Source organism: Aricia agestis, chromosome 4 (genome assembly GCF_905147365.1).
Source record: "Aricia agestis chromosome 4, ilAriAges1.1, whole genome shotgun sequence".
NCBI lineage: Eukaryota > Metazoa > Arthropoda > Insecta > Lepidoptera > Lycaenidae > Aricia > Aricia agestis.
This window is the reverse complement of record NC_056409.1, coordinates 10,130,006-10,145,590: the sequence shown is the minus strand read 5'-3', so window position 1 is coordinate 10,145,590 and position 15,585 is coordinate 10,130,006. Positions and strand designations below refer to the sequence as shown.

At 36.3% G+C, this 15,585-nt stretch overlaps 1 protein-coding gene across 1 annotated transcript in view; it reads left to right on the top strand.

The window, feature by feature from the left end:
- Positions 1 to 15,585, top strand: part of LOC121726081 (leucine-rich repeats and immunoglobulin-like domains protein 1) — a 50,132-nt gene that overhangs the window by 12,519 nt on the left and 22,028 nt on the right. The window contains exons 2-3 of the mRNA XM_042113309.1: positions 6,841 to 6,912; positions 9,484 to 9,609. Coding sequence (XP_041969243.1) covers positions 6,841 to 6,912; positions 9,484 to 9,609 — 198 coding nt within the window. The remainder of the gene's footprint in view (positions 1 to 6,840; positions 6,913 to 9,483; positions 9,610 to 15,585) is intronic.

The window sequence follows — 15,585 nt, the reverse complement described above, 5'->3', positions numbered from 1 at the left end:
GAACTTCGTGTCACTTTAAAACGTTCCCTGGACTTCTACGAATATTTTAAGACTAAAATCAGCCCAATCCGTTCAGCCGTTTTCGAGTTTTAGCGCGACTAACGCATTTGAAAATCCATTTTTACCGACTTCCAAAAAGGAGGAGGTTATACGTTCGGCTTCGTTTTGTATGTTCAACGATAACTCAGCCGTTTGAGATCCGATTTTTAAAATTCTTTTTGTGTTGTATAGGGTTTAACTCGAATTTGGTACCATGTTAAAAAAGTGGTGATCTGATGATGGGATCCTGGAGAAATCGAGGGGACTCCTTGAAATTTGTATGGAAACATAATTATAGTGATTTCAATTTTTTCTGAAGCATTCAAGATAAATGCTACCAAAAAGTAAGACTTCGCACCAAGTTTTGAATCCTTATAGAACTTTATTAGAACTTTTGAATCCTTATAGATACAGGTTCGGGGATTTCGGCGTTGTTTAAACAACTGAAAGCATAAGCCAACACATCAATTTATTTAATCATCATCATCATAAAAATCATAATTATGCCATGGGCCATCATAAAATTAGCTGGTACCGACTTCAAATAATAAAGACTGTAGTAAGTACAGAAATAGTTGAGATTTAGACGAATTCTGAAAAAGGCACTATTATAGAGTAATAGTTATTTAATACTTTTTAGTTCACATTATTATTGTTTTTACCTTGGAAGTCGGTTTCAATTTTTTGTTAAAAATAATTATATATAAGAAGAAGATAGTAATATAGTATACCCCGCAACCTGTACATTTTGTGGTGAAATTTACGGAAAACTATCACGCCTATTGATTTTTGCTTTAACATAGTAATTTTTATTTATATGTTGATGTGTTATCAATTATTTATCATCAGTCTGTCAAGATGTGACGACTGACGACGCGAGCCCTCACAAAGCTCGGCTTATAGCTAGTTAAATTATTACCTAACGATGTTGACATTTTATAGGGGCAAGAAGCGTTTCTTCTCCGAGCGTGATGCTCATAGAATAAGCCGTTTTAAATTTTAAATTAATGAAGAATTTTTAATGTATCGCACTGTATAAGGATATATTAAGGAGCAAGTGAATTTATAAAAAGTAATGTTGTCTGCATGTGTGCAATTAGCAAAGCTCTGCTCTTAAAACAAATGAAAAACCCATATTTTGACGGCAAGACATTTCCATTAGGGTTTTTGAATAGTAACCGAGTAAATATTCCGTACAATACGCGTATTAAATCGGTGACCCGGTTGCAATCGGACACCGGCAACTCGCAGATCTTTATTCAGCACTTGTAGCTATTTCTCGAACCAAATTGCTGGCGAATTGCGATACAACCAGCAGCTCACAAATTTTAGCTCTATTAATGATCTGATCCTGCATTTAATGTCGTTACAGTTATTTTTTCATATGATGTTCAAAAATCAAATGAATATTGTCGATGAAAGACAAATCTTCAAGTTACAAACGAAAAAAAAAAAGGATTTACTATTTGGACTCACACTTACACTCACTAGTCACTATAAGTATCTAAACACACCATGCGGAAGATACGCGGCCGAAGTTCGGCAAGATTACGCATGCAGTATTTTAAATTACCGATGACACACCATTCCGAAATTACGTCGCCTTATATTGTATGCGTAGTGCATTGCTGACGTAATCAATAATCATTCCGAACTTCGGCCGCGTAATTTCGGCCTAGTGTGTTTAGACACTTATGGTCTTACCACAAAAAACTAAACATCTGTTGAACAGTTGTTTTGAGACCATTTTGTACTGAATTGTTCTCTAATCAACTGTTCAACAGGTGTTTAAATCTTTTGTGGTAAGACCGTAAGGCTTCCGTGTTATTATAACTCAATTTATTATTGTAAAGAAAAAAGGTAGAGCCGTAGATCCATAAATATACCTACAGTACCAAATGCCAAGATCCTCCCGGATAACGACCTACCTCCAATATATTCCGAATGTGGCTAGTGTCAATGACACGTCTTTTACATAAAGACAAAATCTGAATAGGCATTAAGGGAGCTGGCGGTCGGCGCTGACATGGTATGATGGATGGCCGCAATAACGCTCGCACTCGTTATCACCAGCTTCCCTCCCCCCCCTCCCCTCTCCTCCCCCCTGTTAGGCCTACCCCAGGGGGGATCCCTTCGCCCGCTTGTAATCACTTATCAAACTCACGCAGGCAACTCCAAATTTAATGTGTCATGTAGGTGTCGAGGGTGGTTTGTTTAATAGTTGGCTGAAATTCGACTGGCCCATCGTCCACAGGCAATTTAATTTATAAAAGGAATTTAAATTAATTACTGTGATCTGTGATACTGTGTACTAATGGTACATGAAGTACCAATTACAAAGATTTCAAATCTCAGGATAACGCACGAGGTAAATATATTTGGCAATAAAATCTTAATACCTTTACACCCATAATTGGGGCCATTCATTATGATACATTTGTCATTGCCATTTCTATATACTTACTATCATGAATTCATGACAATATTATGTGTCTATGTTTCATATTATAGGTTCATTTAGATTTTAGATAACCAATAATTATTTACGGTACGGTTTTTGGTAGAGTAGTAGTAGTCTTAGGGAGTATCCATTTAAGCTAAGACAAAAACAATGTATTTTTTTACCTAAAATACGACTAAAAATAATAATATATTTCTGACTGAAAAGGCTGGTTTCATTAGGCGAGAGCATTACTTTCCAAAAGCAATATGTGACGACAGTTCAACATTAAAAAATATTCCGCTTTAGAAGCCAAGTCGGGCGCTCGGCGGCATGGCAGTAAAAAATCAATTATTTTTACTGCTTCATTAAATTATGTACAATTTATCTCCCCTGAACGAGCTAATTAATTGCAAGGGAGCACCGCAGTAAATTCATTTGAACTTCTTTAAACCTAACAGCGCACGCTCGAATAACGTTCTTAATTTAAAAATATAGCTTGACGTTTAACCAGACGACGGTTATTTTTTTTTACTGAACATAAGCGCTTTGCTGACCGAGATAGCAAGAGACATTAACTGATCTGGCAGCCAAATAATTTGCTACCGGATACGAGATTGCATTTAGTAGCGACTAAAAAACAATTCGTTATACTCACGATCAAAGGGCTAATATTAGCTGCGTAGGCTCAAAAGTCTCTATGTATTTAAAAGTTATTCCAGAACGAAAAACATCGTTATACCATGGGATATTAGTATTAATAATATATTATTAATACTAATATCCCATGTATCCCATCCCATATATAATAACTGTGCGAGTTTTTGGCACAAATTATTACTTAAACACCGTGAAGAAGTAAACCAGTCTTCAATAGACATTAAAACATCAGCGCCCACGTGTTAGTAAACAATAATTCTATACAAGGCAAAACGCTTAGCTAATTATAACTAAGCTATACAGCAACAAATAACTTCGCAAATGGTAACTTCCATTTCCCTGAAAGTAAGCGTTTTATAAGCATGTAGTACACATCTCGTGTTAAGATATCAGTGGGCGATAACAGTTAATCACAGTGAAAACACCCGCAAATGTCAGCGGGTGACCGCGTTACTGCCATCACTATAATTAATTGCCGTTAATTTAGTTATCTTGCGTAACTCTTGGACTTGCGCTGTACTATACACTAAAATCAGAAAAAGTGCACTTGCTTATGCGTCATTAAAGACAGAGCTTGCGGCTGAGTTGCACTGGGTTCTGTCGTAACGGCAACTTAACCATAGAGATTTAGTAGGTAAACCCTACGCCAGGGGAATCCCACATACGCCGGCCGATATCCCCAAACCAATAGACATGTAAGCAATGTAAAAAAACAGAGAGAGCTGCGCTCAGAGAGTTAATAACTAAAGATTATGTGGTTCCAAGAATTTCCATAATAGCTTATCACGAAGCAAAAAGCTCGGTACTTTTAACAGTTAGCAAAGATTAAAAAAAACTGTAATTAATTAAATATTAATTTTCATTAGGTCATACCAATCGTTCGTCGCAACTCAAGTTTTCCAATTATTATCTTTTTAAATAAGTAAATAATAATAAATAATAAATAATAATATCTATGGACGCTTCACGCCACGTCAGTCTGGTCCCGTGCTAAGTACCTGAAGGACTTGTGTTAGTTTTATTATACGATTCACATATTTAATACACATCCATGACCCAGGAACTTTGAAAACTTTTTGTTCCATCGGCGGGATTCGAACCCGCGACCCCCGGCTTGAGCTACCAACAGCCCACCAACTGAGCCACAGAGGTCGTCGTTGAACTATTACAGTTTTTCAATTTTGTTTACGTACATCGATCATTGCGGAAAGCGCTTTACTAATAAATGGTGATGGTATTAATGTCTGGTATGATGATTGATGAATTCGGTCATGAGTCTGAAGATTCTCGCGGATTATAAATTAATCCTTCTAAACATTTTTTTGGGTTAAAATAAACATGTTTATTTTGGTAACGAAATCGTGACTTTATTTTTGAATACTGAAAACTTACTTGAGATTTTAGAATCACTTAAATAGTTAGTGGATAAAGATAGAGATAACTAAAAATAATAATATTTAATGTTTATTTTTTGCGGTTTTCTTTATAGATTTTGTATGATGTTTAAGTGTAAAAGGAAATCTTGTATTACAAAATACTACACTTGCAAACAATGCTTGATATTTAGTATTTAGGGGTTTAAGGAAAGGTTTTATAATCTATCTAGTACTCGCCCTAGGAAACTTCTTCTTTGAACTCCGAGAAAATCTGTATCTGTCAGGTATTAAATATTACTAGAGATCGCCCAATGGTCGAAATTCGACTTTAAATTTAATTATTTTCTTCTTTTGGCTCCCGATTTAAAGTATCGACTATTTCAGATTTAAGTAATAAAAAAACAACAATCCATTTTTAATTTAACAACAGACTTCAACCATAAACAAAGGAGTACTTAAATAATTCGTATGTATAGGCTTGTCAGTCAAAACATGGTAGTGTGCGTGTTGTAGTATGTGTAAAGTTTTATTTATTAAAATAATGTATGATAAAAGCATAATTTTAAAACAATATTAGCTCGATGCACTTCTTCTCCATATAAACTACAACTGTGCGAAATTTCATGCTCCTACGTTTCCGCATTTTTCGTTAAAAGGGTTCCAAAGTTTTCACTCCCGTATTAATTATTATAGATACTTTGAGAAAACAAATTCAGGATAATTTTCAGCTTTACCTATCTAAACAGCAAACGTAATTTATTCCTAGCCCGTATCATTATTGCCCTTTGTGTTGAGCAATAAAGGAATTTATTTTGCTTTATTCCTATAAAATTACCATAGAAAACCGTTCAGTATTAAAATAAGATGGAAGTGGACCAATATAGCTGGCACAAATAATCCTATTAATATATCAGTGCACCCCTCAAAAGGCCCACAGTATAAGTAAGCTTATCATTGTACGCCAGGCTATTTGGAAACGTTCCAAACAAGATGATACTTAACACATTAAGACCATAAAGATGGAATATTGTGTGAACGTCCCTATCATGTTTGTTTACTTGTCTGTTATTGATGTTATGGGTGAAATAAATCGCAATTCTTGGCCTAATGAAGCATAAAACGACTTGCGTTTTTGCTGCTTGGTTTATTGTCTGTCTGACTCTTCAATCTTCATGCTATGATTTAGAAGATCTAAGGCTAATGTGGCTTAAGTGTAAAAACTGATGTGACTGATAGAGACAGGCTTTTGTTTGGCAAAATATCATAGATTAGCAAAGTTTTTCCTACCTCCAAAAATCGTTTAGTTATCATCTAAATAAGCTTAGAAATTAAAAGAACATCATCATATTCAGCGGAAGAAGGAAGCTCTCGCATTGCACATTCGTTCATTTCTTCCATTAATAGAACCAACTGAGAATAGAAAAATAGGTTATGTAATTTATGACTTCAAGTAAGGAGCGCTATTCGATTCGGGGCCGCGACCTTAGTTTCCTTAGCGAAACAAATCTAGCGCAAACAAATAAAATATACATTGAAAAGTACGAAGTTTGGTGATGGCCTGACAAGTTTAAAGCAGTTCTTCAAGGTTTGGTATTGTACGTCACCTTCTCTACATGTCCGTGAACAGTCACGAGAATATTGAGATATGAAACTAGACGTTACGTATTTCTACACACTATGTGAACAGAACAATTTTCACCTATAAAATGGACATATAAATTGGCCAAATCGACCACAGTAAATTCACTTAACGACTTACGAAATTTAAATGAACCGGCTTTATTCAAAACCTATCTTGGGTAGCATTAATTCTATATTATGAACTAGAGATCTCCTCTGTGTGAAAATAGAATCCCTACATTATAAGCTCTAAGGGTGAAGCCAATCGAGCGTAATTTGTGAGTTGTGAGTCGCAGAATTTCGGCTGGCAGAAATTCTGCTGCATTCAGTTTCATACAAAAGTCCTGTTTGATTCATACGAGCGTAATTTTGTGAGTCATGATTTATATGAAAAGATATTTACGCGACCGAAATTCTGCGACTCACAACTCACAAATTAAGTAGTTTTTTAAGTAGTAATTTTAAGTTACAACATTGTAAACCTTATTTTAAAAGATTAATTTTTTTCTCACTTTTTTTTGGTAAAAAAGTGGGCCCCGTGCGAGTTTCTTACGCCGGTTCTTCTCGCCGGGTTAGTTTCCGAACCGGTGGTAGGCATCATGTAGACTTTCAGAGAATATTTGCAAAAATTTATTCTGAATAAAAAAAATTGAGTTTGAGTACGCTCGTTTGGCTTCACCCTAAATTATAAATCCTTTGTTTCAGGGATGTGTCGAACAACAACATCAGCGTGCTGCCGCCGGGCGCGCTCGAGTCCGCGATCGCCCTTAGAGATCTGTAAGTTTACTACATCACTCTGTACCTGCAGAGTAGCGGGATATTCATAACACCCGTTTGACTCGAATCCATAAACTTACCTTGTTGGTCAAGGCTTAGGCTGCATCCACATTAAGTCGCGAGTAGAGGGGCAGCCGCGAGACTTCTATACTAAAACGAGATCGTTTTAGTATAGAAGTCGCGCGGCTGCCGCACTACTCGCGACTCAATGTGAAGGCAGCCTTAGCTGCAATTCAAAGTTGGCCAAAAACTATGCGATGTGTTTTCGAAATTTGAATACTAACAAACGGGAATTATGAATATCCCAGCAGAAATGCAAATAATGCAATTGTTTCACTTTTCAAATACATATATTTTTTACATTTCTTTTTGGTGTAAACACAATATAATAACGACTAGTCTTCAGTCTACACCGCTTACATAATTTTCATACATTTTGAAACGCGTCCTTGTTAAATATGTGTATTGTGTAACGTAGGGACATGTCGTTGTCGTAGGCTCGTTTTCAAAAACTAGTCTGCACCATTGAATACCGGTACTTAAAACCTGCATTTTGGGGCAGTGGGACAGTTGACAATAACATCTGGAGGTTTTGTGGAAACTCTACAGACTACAGGCTTTTGCTCTTAGTTTCTAAAACACCTTCAGAACAGAAAATAACGTCCGTATAACTTTGCTCCACCAATTTTGTAAAGTGCTGTATAATGTATTATTTCTAAACAGGAATAGTTTTGGTGCAAGTTTTTGACCATTTAAATAAGAGTATTGGCATATTTTAAAACAATAGGGGCCTGTTTCACCACTTCCTGAAAGGTACCGGATAGGCTATCCACAACTTATTTGACACATGCTCCATACTCCATCTGTCAAGTTAAGCTGTGAATAGCCTAACCGACACTTATCAGGAAGTAGTGGAAGAGGCCCTAAATATGGTAGAATCTTTGTTGTAAAATATAATTTTAAAAACTACTTTCGCAGAACTCTTTTTTAACCTAGTTGAACTTTTATAGTTCACCCATGGTTTATTTAATGTGTCATCTCGGTTCTTCGTATTAATAAATAATAATATAACTTTAACCCCAATTCATAATTTCATACTAGTGGTCTTAAGGAAACATCTTTACTTACACGAAGCATTCTGGTAATGTGAGATGACATTATTTTGTACAATTACACGATCCTCTTACACATAATGTGCGCTAATTAAATAATTATAAATATCTTAACCGAGTCGCAGCGTGTTAAAAGTTTTAATTGAAGTTAACATGTTCCATTTACGGTCGCTAGATGAATGTCAGTACAGAGCACAGACCACATGACCGAGAACTGCTCGGTTCGTTGAAGGCTGCTTTGCGTCTATGGTTCACTCTACATAGAATATATTAAGCAGGCCTAGACAAGCGGCAAGCGATTATCGTAAACACCAACGCCAACGCCACAAAATGTATGGAATTTGACATAGCTAGCTAGCTATATATTTGGCTAGCGAAGCGATGACTTATGTCAAATCACATACATTTTGTTAGCGTTTACGATAATCGCTTGCCACTTGTCTATATAGGCAAGGTTTGGTAAAATCAATTCGTTAAATTCCGTGTACATGATTTACTGTCTACGTAAAGAAGCTTGTAAAAACAGAAGCCAAACAAAAACACCAGTATGAGTAAGATGTTGTGGTGCTAAAAATCTTATAAGAAGGTCAGTGAACCTGCACTGTCTTTCGGCTGATTAGTGAACTTGATTTTCGCAATTTTTTCAACTATTACACACACATCAAACTATTAAAACATAGAGATACCCATAAGACACCTACAAGATCTTATTATATAATATCCACAGCCGAACATATAACCTCCTCCTTTTTGGAAGTTGGTTAAAAATTGAGCGCTCATGAAATTTGCGACGGACTAGTTCGTTCACTTCAAAAGACGCTGAGGACCCGAAATATAAAATCCTGGCGTTTTTACTAAGCTATCATTTTCAATGCGTCTCGCGTTGCAGCTATATCTTTAAGGAGATAAGGATTATCTTTGAATAATCCGACTTAGTGAAAATCCAATTTAACTTCTAAATTATATTTACGCTGCAGACAACTGAAACTAAATGCATGCGTCATGCTAAAGTGGCTGACTGTATTTGGGCATCAGGCAGCGAAAGATTATAATATTTATATTGAACAACAACGTTAGCAATAAGTATCTAATTATTTTATTGTGCAAATAATTAGATATGTTATTAGACGAATACAAATAATATTAGATATAATACGTACTTGTTGTTATTATCCTAATTCTTGCCTACTCTGCAGTGGTAGAGTCCTAACTCTACATAGCTTTTTCTCAATAGTTCAGTTACAACCCATTTTAAACAATAAATAAATACGAGCTATTTATTTTCGTTTGATACCAACGCATTAGTACGTATATTATAATATTTAAACCATAATATTATGTTGTTATTATTAGAGTATTAGAGGCTCGACTCTATTCAAATATATTACAGACAAATTTTAAGTAGGTACTCTAATTCCACTCATTTCAAATGTCTTGAAATATTGTTCGATGTGGCTAGGAACCTATCAGCGAATCGCCTGGAGTTGTCTGGGGCGCTGAGCGGCGCGTCCCTGGCGCGGCTGTGGCTGGACGGCTGTGGCCTCAAGCGCCTGCCGCCCGCCCTCGCGCCGCGTCTACACTACCTGTGAGAATAGTCTCAGTAGTACTGTATCTGTTATCTTAATTCAAAATTAATATGGCTTGGATCCAGTCTAATTTTCTAGGTGATTGAAAATTAGATTTCTAAGATGCAATTAAATACACTCTAATATTCTTACACAAACGACAGATTTATAGAGTTTTTACGAATACTTTCGAGAAAATGAGCAATACGCAAAATGTATACTACATTAGTAACGGGAAACGTCGCTTGGACTAAACAAGGATCGAAGCTGTATCAATATTGGACTAAAATAGTACAATCAGGGTTTTGATTAAAAGTGTTGGTGTATTAGTGTATCAGTTGCAGCTTAATTTGGTAGATTCATTTATTTGTATCTGCTGTTAATTTTTGGTGCGATTAGTCTGTTTATCATTTATGTTTCATTTATCGTAGAATTTTTATAGAAAATGCACACCACACAAGAAAGAAAATACACTCAATGCAATGAAGTAGATACCTACTTATTACTTTAGCCGTTAGCGGAGCAATTAACATTATTGTTAATCTACCAATGTAGGCATCATCTCCCACTGCGAAAGGGTTCCTTTTTCTGAAATCTGTTTGATAAAAATTGAGGAAATTTATTTTGTCGTTGTCAAATATATATAGAGGTCCAGAAGACCCTTTTTTCTTTAACATAATGCGTGAGTTTTTATTACCCAAACAGAGATTGCATTTTCGTAATTGGATAAAGTTTTAGCTTTTAGCCTTGACTCCCTTTTGTAGAGTGCGTTCAGATAGTTGTGTAGCCACGGAATTTCCGTATGAAAGTGGCCCTTACGTTGTTGGCTTACAGTTTCTTTCAGAAGTAAAATTGTAACTATGTTTTACTTGTGATTATAATAGGCGCGCAGCTGGCAATCGGTGTTTGCTTTTTAAATATCTACTAGCTATTTGACCGAGCTTTGCTCAGTATTCGATAAAACACGAATAAAATGACATTTTCTAAAAATGATTCCTAGCTAGATCGATTTATCGCCCCCAAAACCCCCTTTCAGCGTTATTGCTTATCATTTTTTGCATTTCACTTGTAGTAAATTACGGTACTTCATCTAGGTCATTGGAAATTAATAAAGTTCACAACATAAATAGCTAATGCAACTTGTATAGTAAACTGCACAGCTCCTGAAGTCTTGGAAACTTCTAGTTTTTGCTAAGCACACTGTAATCTGGCAAACCTTCTTAGAATTTTAATTGCATAGTCTTGTAGCTTACCTTTATTAACTCCAGAAGCTTTAATTAAACAGCGTTTTATTTGAAAGCTTGTTAAGACGTTTCCGAATGTGCGAGCGAAATCTAAGCGAGCTTTTGAAAAAACCAACTCGTTACGAAAAGGTCGCTTACGAAATTAAATTATTGTATCTAGTGAAGCCAATACAACTACAACATTACCTTATATTATGACGTAATTGATTTATGTAAAGTAAAATGTAGTTACAAATGTAGAAACTAAATCGAACATAAACTAGATTGAGTCCCTCAGGCCTCTATCGTAACTGTTACACATGTATGAGGCCGGTTGGGTAACTTTCAATCGCAAATATTCGACGTAGAGCTATGTGTGTACAGTCGACATTAGTGTACCGATTTTGAACTTTATTCCCGAGTAATAAGGTTGAACTGTGGTACACCCAATCTGTCGACCGTACACTGCACGTCATTACAAGCTGAACATGATTTATGTTCTATTCGATTAGATTAAGGCTTCATTTAAAACGCACAAAAGTCATGCGAAATTATAATTTATGCTCCCAATTACTTTTATTATTAAGGTCGATGAACATTTTAATATAGTTATATGAACGCACTTTGTGGTCGGACGATAAATGTTAAAGATAAAATCATACTGAATAGTTACCGAGTTATTTCCAACTATTCAAGCCTGCAATTCAATTTGGCGGCATAATGTGACTCGTGAGTGAATTTGCATGTCCTGTTAGGGTTATGTAGTTACGCTTATTCTGATTAGCTTAATGAAACACTAGGAATAAGTGTTGTTACTTGATGAGTGAAATTATACAATTATAGTTTGCAACAATACAATTTATAGTTTAAAAGTTTAGTTACTTTTAAACTATAAATTGTAAGATTAATTGACATTTTTGGACAAGTATTGGCCCCTTTTCATATCAGGCCATGATTGACAATCATTATTGCCACCATGATTGCAAAAGTATCCATAGCATGAACAATCGACATTGATCACATCGGGCAATCACAGACAAACGTGTACCACGTACCTAATCATGGTACCAACATAAGGTGAATCGCGAATCTCGCAATAAACGACAAAATTATGAATAGCCCCTTACATTACTAAGTTTGTTCTTTCCTGAAATTCAAATTGGAGGCTGTCAGCCGGCCAGGCTCCCACGCATCAAGTGTTACATATTTCGACGGATGGAACATACATTATTCATGCAGATAGGGGCGGACAGTTTTTTCCAGCGATGTAAGCCGCGATATTGCCTCGTCACTCAGCCCGACTCGTACCTCTAATAATATTCAAATTGGGCCCGCCCTATCTGACTCCGAGACTCCCTACCTAATAGATTTACAGTCATATCGATATTGCTATCGACTCGGCTGAGAATGGTCCGGGGGCTTAATAGTGTAGTTGCAGCTTTCCTCTTCCGGAAAAACAGGGGCTGCACCGGATGTTACAGGATCGGTTTTTCCTTTAGGGCGGTTTTTTATCTATTTTATAAGCTTCCCAATGTAAAAAATAAATGTTAAATCTATACTAATATTATAATTCTGCAGAGTTTGTTAGTTTGTTTGTTTGTTTGAACGCGCTAATCTCAAGAACTACTGGTCCGATTTGAAAAATTATTTCAGTGTTAAATAGCCTATTTATCGAGGAAGGTTACAGGCTATATTTGATTATTCTACAACTTACAGGAACGAAGAAATAGAGGAAAATGTGGAAAAAACGGGGGAAATTATATGAAATTGCTTATTATCTTGAGATTCTTAAGAACTACTGGAACAATTTTTATGTTATTTGGCAAACATGAAAAATAGACCACGTTAAGGGACATAGGCTATTTTTTTGCGGAAAAATGTATGGTCGCGTGAAATTCCTAAATTACGCAAGCGAAGCCGCGCGGAACATCTATATATTATAATAAAATCGTAGGAAAGTCAATGCTGTACATTAAATATTTTTGTACAATAAATAATACTTGGGACGTGATCTACTATACTAACGCGGACGAAGTCGCGGGCAACAGCTAGTCTAATATATAAAAATAAGTCGGGTTTTCCTTCCTGACGCTATAACTCCAGAACGCACGAACCGATTTCTACAGTTTTGCATTCGCTGGAAAGGTCTCGGGCTCCGTGAGGCCTATAAAAAAAATAAAAAAAACTTCAAGAGAAAAGCAGGAAAACAGGGAAAATCATTTTTCACATACAGCTCCATACATAATATACTACAACGGCGCCAGACAGCCGCCAGTACGTGCTGTGTGAGTATCCCTCACGAAAATAAGTACGTTTCATTTTGAAGCGCGATATAACCGATATCCACGCGGGCGGAGCCGCGGGCGGAAAGCTAGTCACTTAATAAAAAAAATCTTTGCCAAACGTAAAAATCTTTTATACGTGGGAGAGCCATGCTTCGGCACGAATGGGCCGGCTCGACCGGAGAAATACCACGTTCTCACAGAAAACCGGCGTAAAACAGCGCTTGCGCTGTGTTTCGCCGAGTGAGTGAGTTTACCGGAGGCCCAATCCCCTACCCTATTCCCTTTCCTACCCTCCCCTATTCCCTTCCCTTCCCATCCCTACCCTCCCCTATTACCCTATTCCCTCTTCAAAGGCCGGCAACGCACCTGCAGCTCTTCTGATGCTGCGAGTGTCCATGGGCGACGGAAGTTGCTTTCCATCAGGTGACCCGTTTGCTCGTTTGCCCCCTTATTTCATAAAAAAAAAAAAAAAAAAAAAGCACCATACCTACTACTGGTGACCTTGATAATCTCTTGTAATTCAGCAAAGAAACTGCTTCATAGTTAACATATTCTCTTCAATGGATACTACACAAAAAAGCACTTAATAAACAAAAGACCTATCTAAGAGAATCTCCAATTGAAAAAGCAAGTCAGAAACAAAATCAGCCTATCCATCTTGTCCCCCGGAAGGGCTTAAACAGTTTAGTCCTAGTCCATTTATAAACACGGGTCAAACAATAGAGACATCGCAGTACTAACGACGGGGTCACAAAATATACCCCAATCTATCCGCGTCACAGAAGTCGTTAACTCTACTGACTAGTGACGTAACTACTGGAGTCAGCCGAGCCGGAGCCGTGGATAAATCATCCACATCAAAGCTGATAAGCCTCTGGAGTAAACAAACAGGTAAATCTTATAGTTAAACTCCCATTTGTTGTGCTTCAAGACGTTTCCTGTAACCTAAAGTTGTGTTGTTGAGATACAACTTGCAAAAAAACCTGCACATTCATAACATCAGGATTTAGGGGGTGGCCGTGGCTTTTGTGCTCATCCTGTATGATGGTATAATACTTTACATTATTTTTTTATATGATTTATGAATCATATATAATAATGTATATGATTTATGAATCATATACAATAATAAGTAATTAATAAATTATGTTAGAAAATTCTAGAGCTAAAGTGTCTAATAATCTAAAAGTCTGTCTGACTCGCGAAAGACAGTTAACATGAGAGTTAGTCAAATACTTATCCTAGAATGTGTAGTTTACCGTTTACGATACACATTACTCCGTGTTTTATGAAGCCATGAAACTTTAACTACGACAGTTTAAAACCTATTAACAAACAATATACCCCAATAAGCTTTATGTTCTACTGTTCATTTCATAGTCATAAATTAAAGAGAAACGAAAATGATTACTGGTACTTACTTAAAATAAAATACGATTATAGTATTAAAACAGGGATGACTATTATGAAGTCACACACATCCACCATTATAGGTCTTATTTAGAAACATTTTATGCAGACATTATGGATTGAAAATGGCGTCCACCATGTGGGCCACAGACGTATTTTGAATACCATGCAACATCAACCACAGGCATCCAAGCCAAGGGATAAGACTTATTATCTTTTTCGCTTTTTCTCCCTCAAACTACTACATTTCTATCAGCAGATTTGCTAAGTCGTCTCCGAAATTATAAAACAGAATAAAATGGAAGAAAACATAGCCTTAAATCCTTTAAATAGTACGTACAGAAAACACATATTCTCAAAGATAACACGCACTTCGGCGGCTGAAATTGCTTAGATTCAGACGTGGGAAACTAAGCCTGCTACGGATTTATGTCAGTTCAAGACCACCCAGGATATTTACGAGTTCGCCACGGAATTGCTCACAAAAACTCTAAACAAGCAATAAATTTTATTCCGATGACGCACTTACATTTTCTCTCTTTCCCGGTTCTTTGTCTCTCTTAAATGCTTCGGAATTAAATTACATGATATTGTCATAAACAATCTTTGAGAACCGCAATAATTGATTCTCTGTAATCCTAGCTTCTTTATGACGTGTTAAATCGTAAATAAGTTACCGCTAATTTGCTTTGCTTGGGGTTTAATATCATTATTATAAGCTTTTGATAAATGCCCTACAGCATTTTAAATTTTTTTAACGAGATTAATTTGAAAAATGTTGTAATCCATATTGCCAAGAAATAGCGTCTTAAAGTAGACCTTTCGATATTGTTGACCGTATACATTGTACACAGATTTCATTACAATCTGGGAAGTGAAAAGTGGAATACTCCTGAGATTTGAATTTGCTTTGTGGACTGGAAGCGATAAATGTGGACTTACAAACGGTTAGGTTAATAATTGTTGAGTTGTTGAGTGTTAGGGCTCTTGGGATAATCTTGTGGTTCTATAATGTTCCAGAACAAACAAGATCAGGATTAGCGCGACGTCCGCTGATAATTTCTTATTTGCAATTGAG